The 14466-nt window shown below is 47.7% G+C and overlaps 1 protein-coding gene across 5 annotated transcripts in view; it reads right to left on the bottom strand.

Annotated features, from left to right (window-relative positions):
- Positions 1-593: 593 nt before the first annotated feature.
- Positions 594-14466, bottom strand: part of DCAF5 (DDB1 and CUL4 associated factor 5) — a 98431-nt gene continuing 84558 nt past the window's right edge. For all 5 annotated transcript variants that reach the window (XM_064143562.1, XM_064143590.1, XM_064143581.1 and 2 more), the window contains 2 exons: positions 12860-12987; positions 594-2656 (listed from right to left, as the gene is read on the bottom strand). In XM_064143562.1, the coding sequence (XP_063999632.1) occupies positions 857-2656; positions 12860-12987 (1928 nt within the window). In that variant the 3' untranslated portion in view covers positions 594-856. The remainder of the gene's footprint in view (positions 2657-12859; positions 12988-14466) is intronic.

Genomic DNA, 14466 nt, shown 5'->3' with positions numbered 1-14466 from the left:
TCTCTGTGTTCAGCTCACAGAAAGCATCTCTCAATGCCTGATTTTTAGCAGCCTGTAGTTAGAGTGAGGCCTGCAGCATAATACCTTCCTCTTGCCAAACATTCACATCGTAGTATAGCAGTGACACTGTGCTACTCATTCCTCTTCTTTAAAAACAAAACAAAATCCCAAACAAATAACCCACACAAAGCTGAAAGTCACTGTAGGAACTGCCTAAAGTTGATTTTGGAAAGAGGCTCATTTCCTACAGCTTTTCTGTTGGCATAAAAACAATGTCACTGAACTCCATCAGAAGCAAGTGCTTTCCAAAACACCATTTCTAAACATGCCAGTGGGTTCTAGAAACATCCTCCCTAACAGTTGCCATTTCTTTAGCTTCTGAAGCAGAATAAAGGCCCCAGGACTTCTTCCCTGGTTTTCTCAAAAGGAAACACACCTCCAGCCACCACCAGTGCAATACAATTGCATCATCCTTCGGTCTGCAATGTGTAGTGTCAGCACAGAAAAATGCCTTCCTAGTAGAACAATGAACACTTAAAGCAGTCATCCTGGTTGGCTGGCTGAACAAATGACACACGTTCACACAAGAATAATTCAGTCAGTCATCTTAATAGGGATTTACTTTAAAGAGAACCTTGTATGGGTACACCAGACTCAGTCTCATTAAGGAGTAAGTTGGATTTTTATACAGCATGAACCACTGGCAATCTAAAACAGACCCACAGAAGAATGGAACGGAGAATCAAAGGCAGTGTTTCAGACCCAAGCTCTATGTGCCTTTAATGCTTTCTTTTTCCTTTCTTTTTTTTCCTCCTTTTTTTGAGAGAGTGTACACTATGACAGACATTTGCCTTTATCATGTTTTTAACTTCTTTTCTAAGGAGGAACTCTCTGACTCTGCATCTTCCAACTCCGCTCTGTGTCTTTTCAGTCCTCCGAGAGACTGAGTGCTGTCACTGCCCACAAGATGCAAGTTGGCAGCATCCTCCCTTGTGCTGATGCTGTAGCTGTTGGAGTCCATTTCAGACAGGCAGCAGTCTTTGTGCAAGGTCACACCCATCTGTACAAGGTTACCATTATCAGCATTTGAGTGCACCTGTAGTCCCTGTGTCAGAGTCTCCTGCTCTCCAAAACTCTGTCCGTTGTTGAAGCATGAAGGGCGAAGATGCAAGTGGCCATTGTTGTGGTTAACACAGGAGGTGTCCAGGCTCCTCTCCTCACTGTCATCAGTCTGGTTTCTGGAGCAGTGACCTGACACGCTACAGATGGCAACAGTGGAGAATGGAGGGACCAGTGAGTGATGGCTTGATGCTGGTTGACAGTTCTGACTGTTTCTCTGTTCCACAAGTCCTGCAGTCTGAACACAGGGCTCTTCGGTGCAACTGTTTAGCCCTTTGCAGTTAGCTTTTCCATTGAGTTTTTTCGTCTCTATACCACCACTGCTAGTGCCTTCAGAGGCATTCTCTTGACTCTCCATCCGCTGCTGATTGTCACGTTCATGAGCTTGGCCATTGCTAGAATTTTCTAGCAAGCCACATTCTTTTAAAGTTCCTTTGTTGTGGCTTTCAGTAGAAAGAGCTGGGGAATCTTGAGGAACTGCTGAACTCAAGCTCCTACTGTCTTCCTTGGTTAGTGAGTGTGCTGTGCTGTGCCTTCCACTAGTTCCTGGTTTCCCTTCATCGTTCTCTCCACCTGCTCTGGAGGATTCCCCATCTTTACTGGCTGAATACGATATGTAAGAATAATGAAGCCATTTGTAAGCTTTGTAGATCTTTCTCTCCACCGACTCACTGTCTGAACAGGGGGACGTCCTTTCTTTGAGAACCTCTTTGCTGGCTGAACTCCTTTCTGGCGAAGAAGCTGGAGAAGAAGAAAGATCATCTACTTTGATCTGGGGGTAATCATAGATGTCCTCACCTATGTAGGGGGTCACATTCTCTGTGTTAGTGCTAGTCCTTTCCTCCTTTTGCACCTTCTGTCGGCGCCTCAGCGCATTGCGCTGCCTCATGGATGCGCGTCGCTCGTTCAGTTCCTCCTCATCATCTGTGCTGCTGCTGCTGCTGCTGGAGCTGCTGGATTCATTCTCCTCAGGACTCGGAGACCGTGGCCGAGGGAAGAGGTCTGTATCCAGTTCTGCTTCACAGGTATTGTCGTCAGAGTCAGACTCGTTGGAAAGGGCCAAGAGCCGTTTATCCTGATACTTTCTCAGTGCAGAGAGCCTCTGCTGACGAGAAGCCACATCCTCCCTGGCCGAGGAGGATTCAGCTGATCTTAAGGCCCTTAAGTTATAGGCAGTTTCATCAGACTCTTCAGCCACGTGTGGTGGGGAGTGATGCAAAGAGGCAGAGGACTCGGACTCGCTGTAAGCAGAGCGTTCACTTACACCTGCGTGGAGCTGCAGGATTGTGCTCTCGCTGAGGTCGCTGTCTGAATCAGAGCTCCAGCCCTCGATCTCCCGGCGCACCAGGGAGTCAAAAAAGGCCATCATGCGTGGATCCTCCTGCACTGACTGGTTGGCATAATCGTGGGACAAACCACTGCCGCTGTTCAACACAAGACTGATGTATTCTTCATGAGTGTAGAGGCAACGCGAATCATCCTCAATTCTACCATCCAGATCCCCTGTGCAGTCAGGCTGCTTGTACGGACTCCAGATCTGCAAGAGAAGACAACAGAAAAAGCTATTTCATACACTGCTATAAGTGTCTGAAGTAGAACAAGGGACCAGTCTTGTTCAACACCTTTGTGGGTGCCATGGACAGAGGCACTGAGTGCAGCCTTAGCAAGTTTGTTGATAACACCAAGCTGTGTGCTGCAGCAGACAGGCTGGAGGGCAGGAATCCATCCAGAAAGACCTGAGCAGGCTGCAGAGGTGGGCACAAGCCAGCCTCAGGAGATTCAACAAGACCAAGGGCAAGGTCTTGTCGAGGCAATGCCAAGCACAAATGCAGGCTGAGCAGTGAGTGGCTAGAGAGCAACCCACAGGAGAGGGACTTGGGGGTGCTGCTGGATGAGAAGCTCAACAGGAGCCAGCAGTGTGCACCCGCAGCCCAGAAAGCCAAGCAGAGCCTGGGCTGCATCAGGAGAAGTGTGGCCAGCAGGTCGAGGAAGGCGATTCTCCCCCTCTACTGTGCTCTGCTGAGACCCCACCTGGAGTACTGCATCCAGTTCTGGAGCCCCCATGACAAGAAGGATGTGGAGATGCTGGAGCGTGTCCAGAGCAGAGCCAGGAGGATGCTGAGAGGGCTGCAGCAGCTCTGCTGTGAGCACAGACTGAAAGAGTTGGGGCTGTGCAGTCTGCAGAAGAGGAGGCTCCCAGGTGACCTTCTTGTGGCCTTCCAGGATCTGATGGGGGCCTACAAAAAAGCTGTGGAGGGACTTTTGAGGGTGTCAGGGAGTGACAGGACTGGGGGGAATGGAGCAAAGCTGGAGGTGGAGAGAGTCAGACTGGAGGTGAGGAGGAAGTTGTTGAGCATGAGAGTGGTGAGAGGCTGGAATGGGTTTCCCAGGGAGGTGGTTGAGGCCCCATGGCTGGAGGTGTTTAAGGCCAGGCTGGCTGAGGCTGTGGTCAGCCTGCTCTAGGGTAGGGTGTCCCTGCCCATGGCAGGGGGGTTGGAAGTAGACGATCCTTGTGGTCCCTTCCAACCCTGACTGATTCTGTGATTCTGTGAAGTACTCAGAAGAACTGCAAGCTGCAGATTGCTTTCATCATTTTTTACCCCTCAGATAAACTCACAAGTATGCCAGAGATGTGGGTCTTCTTCCTCCCCTTTCACAACTGTATTCTTCCCTGCATCTACTTCACCCAGCCAGAACTTAAAACCTCTGACACTGCAGCTTCCCCATCGTTTCACTATTTCCTTGGGCAATCATTTCTCCCAAATTGCAGAGCTCTATTTTTATGTAATAGGGGATGCTTACTCACTAACGTTAAGAATAGTCTGCTGCCTGCAATACAGTCTTAGCACTAATGAAGGCACTTGTTTCCCAGGAAACTTAAGTTGCTTGTACCAGTGATGTAGAATAACATTTCCTCCAGCTGCCTAGTCAGTCACACCTGATCAGCAGGCAGGGAGCCAGATGCATGGAGTGGAAAAGCAGAGCTGCACTAGTCCATTTAGGGAACAGTCACGAAAGAAAGAAAGCATCCAACAGCCTCTCAAGCTGCAGCAGCAGCTAGTGGGGAAAGGTGAAGGAGAAGAATTTTACTGACAGCTGCTCTTGAAGTGGAGAGAGGTAATGTGTAATGATTCCACCAACAGCAACAGCCTTGACTGCACTGTCCATCTGGCCTGAATTGTTTTCCTGGTGTACAGGGAAAAAGGAAAAACATCAAGCTCCAAAGAAGAGCTCCATCCATATCCCTAAGGGACTGGTAATGCATAGCAAACACAACAGCTGGATCTCCTCACCTTCCTCAGTTCTACTCACAGATTTAGGAGAAATGGGACTAGGGCAGGGTTGGGTGATAAGTTGGACTGGATGTGGAGATGCTGGAGCGTGTCCAGAGCAGGACCACGAGGATGCTGAGAGGGCTGCAGCAGCTCTGCTGTGAGCACAGACTGAAAGAGTTGGGGCTGTGCAGGCTGCAGAAGAGGAGGCTCCCAGGTGACCTTCTTGTGGCCTTCCAGGATCTGAAGGGGGCCTATAAAAAAGCTGTGGTGGGACTTTTGAGGGTGTCAGGGAGTGACAGGACTGGGGGGAATGGAGCAAAGCTGGAGGTGGGGAGGTTCAGAGTGGTGGTGAGGAGGAAGTTGTTGAGCATGAGAGTGGTGAGAGGCTGGAATGGGTTGCCCAGGGAGGTGGTTGAGGCCCCATGGCTGGAGGTGTTTAAGGGCCAGGCTGGCTGAGGCTGTGGGCAGCCTGCTCTAGGGTAGGGTGTCCCTGCCCATGGCAGGGGGGTTGGAAGTAGATGATCCTTGTGGTCCCTTCCGACCCTGATTGATTGTATGATCTTGGAGGTCTCTTCAAACCTGGTTGATTCTATGACTGGACAACCACTACCACTTTAGTCCAGATCCATGGTCAATGGTTTTGTGATGCTCAACACTCACTACAAGCAGAGCTAGCAGGTAGCATACCCACAACACTGCCCTAATGTCCTGCTTATGAAATAGCTGATTTCAGTGGTGGTTTGTTTTACCAGGCTAACAATGTCAGGGCAAAAACATCCTGCACCAGTTTGGGATAGACTTTGGCAAGAACATCTAACTCTGTTCCCTACAGAAATTGGCCAAGTTTTGTTCCAAGCAGACAAATCCTCTAAGCAGAAGCCTGTTTGGCCTGTGTAAATGAGGTCATGGGCACTCATCTCACAGATGCACAGCTAGCAGGTGCAATACAATCTGAGAGTACCATGGCAAGCACTACAAAATAGCTCAGCAGAATGCCAGTCATTCTGAATTCACAGAGGTTTGCAGCACTGTGCAGTTAAGACTCTACACCTTTAACACTGGAAGTAAAACCAAACCTATTTAATCTTGCAGCTGCTTGTTCGGCACAGCCGAATTTAAGGTGGACAGGTAACCTTTATTCTGGAATTCCCCCAAACCTTAATGCTTTTACATCCTCTGCAGTTCATGGTTGATGGAGCTTCCACATATGATGTGGCTACATAGATAAGAGACAATTCCAAAATTCAGTCTGCTGCAGATATAGCTTCTTCTGAATGGTCTGGTGGTACTACTCCAGCTGGCCACTAAGCACCATGCAGCTGCTCACTCACTCCTCTACCCATTCCCCTGGTGGGATGGGGAGGAGAATCGAAACCAAATGGTTTGAGAGAAAAAAAGTTTAATAATTGAATTTAAAAAAATAATAGCAATGAAAAGGAAGATTTAAAAAAAGGAGTAAAATAAAACCCAAGAAAGAGAAGAAACACACAATGCAGCGGCTCACTACCTGCTAACTGATGCCCAGCCAGCCCCAGAATGCTGATCTGCGCCCCCCATGGCCAGCTCATCCCAACTTATATCTTGGACATGATGCCACATGATATGGAATATTACTTTGGTCAGTTTGGATCACAGGCTCACAGGATGTCAGGGATTGAAAGGGACCCAAGGAGATCATCCAGTCCCACCCCCTGCCAGAGCAGGACAATACTATCTAACACAGATCACAGAGGAACACATCCAGACAGGCCTTGAAAGGCTCCAGACAAGGAGACTCCACAACCTCTCTGGGCAGCCTGTGTCAGTGCTCTGGGACCCTTACAGGAAAGAAGTTCCCCCTTGTGTTGAGCTGGAACCTCCTGTGCTGCAACTTACACCCATTGCTCCTTGTCCTGTCCCAGGGAGCAGTGACCAGAGCCTGTCCCCCACTCCTGTCCAGTCCTCAGATACTTATAACCATTTATCAAATCCCCTCTAAGTCTTCTCCTTCCCAGACTAAATAGCCCCAAGTCTCTCAGCCTCTCCTCATAAGCCATGCCCTCCAGCCCCCTCATCATCCTTGTAGCCCTCGCTGTACTGGCTCCCAACTGCTTGTGATCCTCCATCCTTCCTGCTGGCAGGACATGAGAAGCTACAGAGTCCTTAACTCAGGGTAAGTGCTACTTAGCAAGAATTAAACCCTCAGAGCGTTATCAACACAATTACCTAAATCTGAACCACAGCACTGTACCAGCTACAAGGCAAACAATTAAGTCTATCCAGCTATTTTGTAGATGTTTTGCTATGAGGGAGTCTGAGGGCCTGCCAGAGTCCCAGAAAGAAATCAAACTAGGAATCTGCCTAAGCACAACTGGGAAGTCTCCACACAGCCAGCAACCGCTCCAGTGCTGTCTGCAGCACCCAAAAGGGATTCTTTTGTAAACTGAACACTTTTGCCTTTCTCTCACAGAATCACAGAATAGATCAGGTTGGAAGAGACCTCCAAGCTCTTCCAGTTCAACCTAGCACCCAGCTACAGCCAACCAATCAGACCATGGCACTAAGTGCCTCATCCAGTCTTTGCTTCAACACCTCCAGGTACGGCGACTCCACCACCACCCTGGGCAGCCCATTCCAATGCCAATCACTCTCTCTGACAACAACTTCCTCCTAACATCCAGCCTAGACCTTCCCTTGGCACAACTTGACACTGTGTCCCCTTGTTCTGTTGCTGGGTGCCTGGCAGAAGAGCCCAACCCCACCTGGCTACAGCCTCCCTTCAGAGAGTTGTAGACAGCAATGAGGTCTGTCCTGAGCCTCCTCTTCTGCAGGCTGCACACCTCCAGCTCCCTCAGCCTTGTGTTCAAGGCCTCTCCTCTGCCTGTCGCCCTTCTCTGGACACAAAACAAAAACTAACAAAAACCCCTACCAAAACCTAAAAAACAAACTAAAAAAAAAAAAACAAACAACTAATAAAAACTAAAGCAAAAACCCCATAGCCACAAAGGCATTCTTGTGAGTGCTGTTCACTTCAGCAGGGCCGGGCCTGAGATGAATTTGTATCTCATTTGCAATCAGCATGGAAATAGGAAGTGTGTTGGCAGAAGCACATGGAATTATTGAGTGGCTTGTCTCTATCACATCTTGATGCTGGTGCTATCAGTTCCTCGCTTCTAGGAGTACTAAATTTAGGCCAGCAAGTCTAAAAATTAAGGGCTCAGACAAACAACTACTTGCATCTGCATTTTTAATTCATCACAGAGTTTCTACACTTGAGGGAATGGAATACCAGCCCACCCCAGGCAAGTTAGTTTTGTGATTTCATTCCAGAAAGATTTTCAGAAGACATTTGGAAGGACAGTAAAAGGAAGGAAACTTAGAAGAACAATCAAGCAGGTTGGAAGAGACATCCAAGATCATCCAGTCTAACCTAGTACCCAGCCCTAAACAAGCAACCAGACCATGGCACTAAGTGCCTCATCCAAGCTTTGCTTCAACACCTCCAGGAACAGTGACTCCACCACCTCCCTGGGCAGCCCATTCCAATGCCAATCACTCTCTCTGACAACTTCCTCCTAACATCCAGCCTAGACTTCCCCTGGCACAACTTGAGACTCTGTCCCCTGGTTCTGTTGCTGGTTTCCTTAGAGAAGAGACCAAACCCACCTGGCTACAACCTCCCTTCAGGGAGTTGCAGACATCAGTGAGGTCACTTCCCCTTGTTTGAAAACCTCCCTTTCAGACATCTTAAATACAGTATCAGATCCCTACTCCAAATTCTCATCTCGCAAAGCTCACCAAGTGTGGGCAAAGTTCATGGCATACAGCAGTTGTAACAGTTTTCAGCTCATCTCACAGAATCACAGAATTAGCAACGTTGGAAAAGACTACAACCTCCCTTCAGGTAGTTGTAGACAGCAATGAACTGCCTAAAACAAACTCACTCAAAGCAAGAAAACACAAACAAAACCCCTCACCAAAACAAAAATGTCCCCTAAAAAACCCACCCACAACCAGAAAACCTAACCAACCAACCAACAAAACTCCAAACCTAACAACTAAATACAGTTATTTCTGTTTTTCCTCTTGTCATCTCAACTTCTTTGAGGAAGCACATCCAGCACGTCTATGGGGGAAAGACAGCCACCCATGCAAGGGAAGAGCCCTGTGTTCCCAGCTGGTTTCAGAGCTGCTGCTGGCATTTTCCCTCTTTTGCCCTTCTCCTGCAGGCAGTTGCTAGCCTCCACTCAAACTGCAGAAGTTACTGGAATGAAGAAGAAACCACTATTTTTTGGTCACCTACAAACTGTCACTCACCCAGACCTTGAAGAATGAAGTTGTGCAGATCAGACAAGATCTAACCTGATCTCCAAGGAAGGCATGTTACGGGCTGAAACAAAATGCCACACAACGAAAGGCTAAGAGGTTCTGGCTCCCTGCTGAGTGGCCTCACTAGGCTGTGCAGGAGCACAAAAGACACAAGCTTAGTCCAGTATGATACACAGGAGGTCAATCCATTGATTGAAGCTCTGAGTGATGCTTATATCCTGGAGTTGGGTACAGGGGTGTGCACTTTTGACAGGCTGACATAGCAGACTATGGGCTGTCCACACGCATAGAGGCAGGCCTGACCAACTACTCCCCTTAATCCCCCTTTGTGCAGCTAGCCACAATGTTTGCTTGTTCCCAGGGCTGGCCAGCCTGCCCCCCTTCAAGGCCTCCTCGCACGGCTCAGCTACAGATAGCAGCTAAAGTTTCCCAGCTTCTACCCAAGGCTGCTTCCCTGCAGCTGTGCATCTTAGCAGTTCTCAGACTGTTCTTTTCACTTCTCAGACTATCCAGTTCTGCTCAACCCCGACAGCTCACTAATAAACTTAATACATTATTAAACGCCTTTAAACACCTTCTGGGGGTTGTAATAGACAGGAGCTGAATGTGAGCCAGCAGTGTGCCAGACAGCTGAATAGGAGCCAGCATTGTGCCCAGGCAGCTAAATGTGAGCCAGCAGTGTGCCCAGGCAGCCAACAAAGCCAATGGCATCCTGGTTTGGATTAAAAATGCTGTGGCCAGCAGGAGCAGGGAGGGGATTGTCCCCTTGGACTCTGCTCTGGTGAGGCCACAGCTCAAGTGTTGAGTTCAGTTTTGGGCACTGCAATAAAAAAGAGATATGGAGGTGCTGGAGCAGGTCCAGAGGAGGGCAACGAAGCTGGGGAAAGGTCTGGAGAATAAATCTGATGAGGAGAGACTGGGGGAGCTGGGGATGGTTAGTGTGAGGAAGAGGAGGCTGAGGGAGACCTCACTGCTGTCTACAATTGCCTGAAGGGACATTGTGGAGAGGCTGCTGCTGGGCTCTTCTCACAGGTAGTTGGAGACACAACAAGGGGGAATGGCCTCGAGCTGAGACTAGGGAGGGTTAGATTGGACATGAGGAAAAATTTTTTCACTGAGAGAGTGGTCAGGGAGAGGAATAAGCTGCTCAGGGAGATGGTGGAGTCACCCAGTCTGGATGTGTTTAAGGGTGGTTTGGCTGTGGCGCTTAGGGCTATGGATTAAGGTGAATGTTGTGGAGTAGGGCTCTAGGTTGGCCTTGGTGATGCTGAGGGCCTTTGCCAACCTGCATGTTGCTGTGACTCTGTAATTCTGTGACCTTTCCATTTAATTGTTTCTAGCTTGTAATGTTTGGGGAAATCCAGCTCCTTGGGAGCAGCTATACAAGTTCCACTGCTCATACTGCAACACAAGAGGTGTCCTGTTCTAAGGAAGCATCCAAGCAGAGGTGTCTTTGAAAGAGTTACACAACCTGCCACTGGAGCCTTCAGCAAACTAACCTTTTAATCACTAGACAGAAAGTCCAACCCACCAAAACCCTAGCAAGAAGCACACAAAAACAACACAGGGGATGTTTATAACAATGCTAATCCAACAGTCTAAACACACTCAGGCAAGAAGGATTCCTAGGGTGAAGGGTCAGCAGACATACAATCTAAAAAGGAGAATTCAGGCTGTGTGAATCAAGTTCTCAAAGCGAAAAAGAAAATGCCTCTGGCAATCTGTTGTAAAATAGTGGCAGTTTGACTGCTTAGAACTGGAAAACTCAGTCAGCTGCTAAGACTGTGCAATGCACTTTTGTTTAAAGCCTGTTGATGACAGATTTGTGATTGAACCTATTGGAGGTACACAGATTAAAAAAAAAACCAGAACAGAAAGGCAATCTAAAGTACAGGTGGAAGACAGAAGGGAAGGAAAGCTGAAGTAGAATCAGAAGCACTCAAATGCTGATGGCAGCTGTAATGCAAGTGATGCAGCTAGCCAGTGGGCCACAGTCCCAGGGTTTTGGTTCCTAAGTTACAGACCACTGAAACATTCCTTCGGAGGACAAAGTTAATTCAGTTAACTTATGGCTGATTAAACATTCACCAATACTCAAACAACCTCACTTATAGCCACAGACAGGTAAGACTTTTACAAAGCCATCCAACGAACAGTTAGAAGCAGCAGTTCTCATTATCCTGCTTAAAAATTGTACCCTTCTCGTTTCATTCATCTTGTTAATAGACCCAAATTACAGCAACACTTCTACAGCAGCAGAATGCAAAGTGCATTAGAGTAGCATAATCCTCCACCTCCTTACCCTCAACCTCTGCTATCAGCAAATGACAAAAAAAGGTTCTGCCTTATAGAATCATAGAATCAACCAGGTTGGAAGAGATCTCCAAGATCATCCAGTCCAACCTAGCACCCAGCCCTGTCCAGTCAACCAGATCATACCACTAAGTGTCTCATCCAGTCTTGAACACCTCCAGGGATGGTGACAACTCCACCTCCCTGGGCAGCCCGTTCCAATGGCAAATAACTCTCTGTGAAGAACTTCCTCCTAACAACCAGAATATATGTCCCCCAGCACAATCTGAGACTGTGTCCCCTTGTTCTGTTGCTGTTCCTTCTTGTTGTTTCTTGCTCCCACATTGGCTGCCTTTCCTTAGGGAAACAAAAGTTTCAGAACCTAACAAAATTTCTCTCCTCACAATCCACATCAAAAGACACCAAATTTCTAAACTCACTGTGGTAGAGGACTCAGAAAAGACATACTGTGGGAGTATTAAGAGTCCTGCTTCCTCTGGATGCCACAGAAAGGTCTGTTGAACTGATTAAACACAGAAGTGTGTATAAAAATCACAGAAGGGCTCCTGAGGCAGTATTTGAGTCAAATTCAGCTTGGGCAGGCTAAGCTAAGGCTTAACAATACTTTTAGGAGAGATTTTTATTACGTTTTAGCCCAAGATACCAGAAGTTTTAAGAGACCTCACTGCAGCTGGGAGCAATCTCTCCCAAGAAAGACTGCTCACAAAACACTTTAGCCATGTATGGAGTTAAACTGGAAAAAAATTCCTTTTCCAGGGTACAAATCCAGGGAATTCTGATCTTATCTCTCATCACAAAGCACCTACAGAATGGCCAAAGGATCAGGCCCAGCCAGCATGGGTTTAGGAAGGGCAGGTGTGGCCTGACTAACCTGATCTCCTTTTACAGTCAGGTTCCTTGCCTGGTGAATGTGGGGCAGGCACTGGATGGAGTCTATCTGAACTGCAGCAAAGCCTTTGACACCATCTGCCACAACAAGCTCCTGGCACAGCTGGCAGCTCTTGGCTTGGACAGATTCACTCTGATATGGGTCAAGAACTGGCTGGAGAGCTCGGCCCAGAGAATGGTGGTGAATGGTGCCACATCCAGTTGGCAGCTGGCACTAGTGGTGTGCCCCAAGGATCAGTGCTGGGCCCAGTCCTGCTCAGTATCTTTATTGATGATCTGGATGAGGAGATTGAGTCCAGCATCAGCAAGTTTGCAGATGACACCAAGCTAGAAGCAGGTGTCAAACTGTTGGAGAGTAGGAGAGCCCTGCAGGGGGACTTTGACAGGCTGGATGGGTGGGCAGAGGTCAACAGGATGAGATTGAACAAGGCCAAGTGCAGGGTTCTGCACTTTGGCCACAACAACCCCAAGCAGCACTACAGGCTGGGGACAGAGTGGCTGGAGAGCAGCCAGGCAGAGAGGGACCTGGGGGTGATGGTAGATAATAGCTGAAGATGAGGCAGCAGTGTGCCCAGGTGGGCAGGACAGCCAATGGCATCCTGGCCTGTGTCGGCTGCCCAGGGAGGTGGTGGAGTTGCCACCCCTGGAGGTGTTCAAGCAAAGCCTGGATAAGGCACTTAATGCCATGGTGTATTTGACTGGCTAGGGCTGGGTGACAGGTTGGACTGGATGAGCTTGGAGGTCTCTTCCAAATTAGCTGATTCTTTGATACTATGATTTCTAAAACCTTTAAAACTGACATGCCCAATTTCCATCAGCTTGTTCACCAAATGCGATACCCCACTTTAGAAATGATGAGGGCAAGAAGACAAGATGGGTGTGGAAAACAATGTTGAGGAAAGCAAAGCTTTATTACAAAACACTGAAAGAACACATTTGCTGATCACTCATCTTACCTTTATAATCTTTTCAACACCAGAAGAACAGATCATGTAAGTGTGAGGATTAAACCGGACCTGGTTCACAATTGACCGATGACCTTTCAGTACCATAAAAGCACCATTGACGACCCTGCCAATGCCACCTAGGGGGAAGACAAGTACACATTGACATGAATAATTAAATCTTCACTGCTTTCATTCATTATCATTTGAAGTTGTGTTACATTTGCACTTTTGCAGTATTTTAAGGCCTGTGTTGGCTGCTGAATTCCAATTTTCTGAGCAACGGCACTGTGAAAAGCTCACTGTGCCCAGTTCTGGGCTCCTCAAGTCAAGAGAGATGTTGAGGTGCTGGAAGGTGTCCAGAGAAGGGCAGCAAGGCTGGGGAGAGGCCTGGAGCACAGCCCTGTGTGGAGAGGCTGAGGGAGCTGGGGGTGTGCAGCCTGCAGAAGAGGAGGCTCAGGGGCAACCTAGTTGCTGTCTGCAGCTCCCTGAAAGGAGGCTGTAGCCAGGTGAGGTTGGGCTCTGCTCTCAGGCAGGCAGCAACAGAACAAGGGGACAGTCTCAAGATGTGCCAGGGGAGGTCTAGGCTGGCTGTTAGGAGGAAGTTGTTGTCAGAGAGAGTGATTGGCATTGGAATGGGCTGCCCAGGGAGGTGGTGGAGTTGCCGTCCCTGGAGGTGTTTAAGCCAAGCTTGGCTGGGGCACTTAGTGCCATGGTCTGATTGCTTGGCTAGGGCTGGGTGCTAGGTTGGACTGGCTGAGCTTGGAGGTCTCTTCCAACCTGCTTGATTCTCTGATTAATCCTATGATTCTATGAAAAGCATCCTTCCTGCAAAATAGGATTCTGAGGCCAGCTCCAGTTCAACTACCTAAACAAAGAAGTTTTTTTATCCAATATGACGAGTATGTGAATGAGAGCAACAGACCAACTGAAATCACCAGTGAAACTGTAGTGCTTCAGGCATGACATGGCTTCAAATCTATGAACTGGGAGACAAATCAACAAGTTGAATTTTTTAAATAGCTGTAGTCTTTTAAAATTGACTTCTTAAAACCAGCAGTTCATCACTTAGAATAGCTGACTCCAGCTAGATGTGTAGGAAGGATCTAAAAGAGGTAACCTTCAAGGATAGTTACCTGAGTTACTACATTACAGCTTTTCCTAGACCAGGATCTACAACAACTCTGCAAATCAAGCTCAGAGAGGGACCTGAAAGAACACATCTGAGCCAGGGGTTAGAGCACTCTTTTGTCAGCAGGGAATTAGCTGAAATGGCATGCTTTTGTGCAGAACTAAACAGTTCTTCTGCTTACTCATTGACTGTTACTAGCTGGATCTATAAATCAGAGGAAGAAACCCATCATGTGGTGATTTTTTAATATTCATAAATTCACACAATGAAAATGCTAAGTTTTTTTAGAAAGCACATGTATGTATCTGAATAAACACATCTTCAATAACCTGCTATGATTACCATCTTCAGTGAAAGAAACCAACTTTTCCAAGAGGGGAAGTTCAAACTGAAAACCACTAAAGAGAAGGTTGTAAGCACACCTTACAGAATGTTTAAAGACTTAACTAGCTTTGTTGCTACTTATAGTCTTCTTAACACTAAACAA

Source organism: Pogoniulus pusillus, chromosome 1 (genome assembly GCF_015220805.1).
Source record: "Pogoniulus pusillus isolate bPogPus1 chromosome 1, bPogPus1.pri, whole genome shotgun sequence".
Classification (NCBI taxonomy): Eukaryota; Metazoa; Chordata; class Aves; order Piciformes; family Lybiidae; genus Pogoniulus; species Pogoniulus pusillus.
This window is presented reverse-complemented; position numbering and strand designations above follow the sequence as displayed.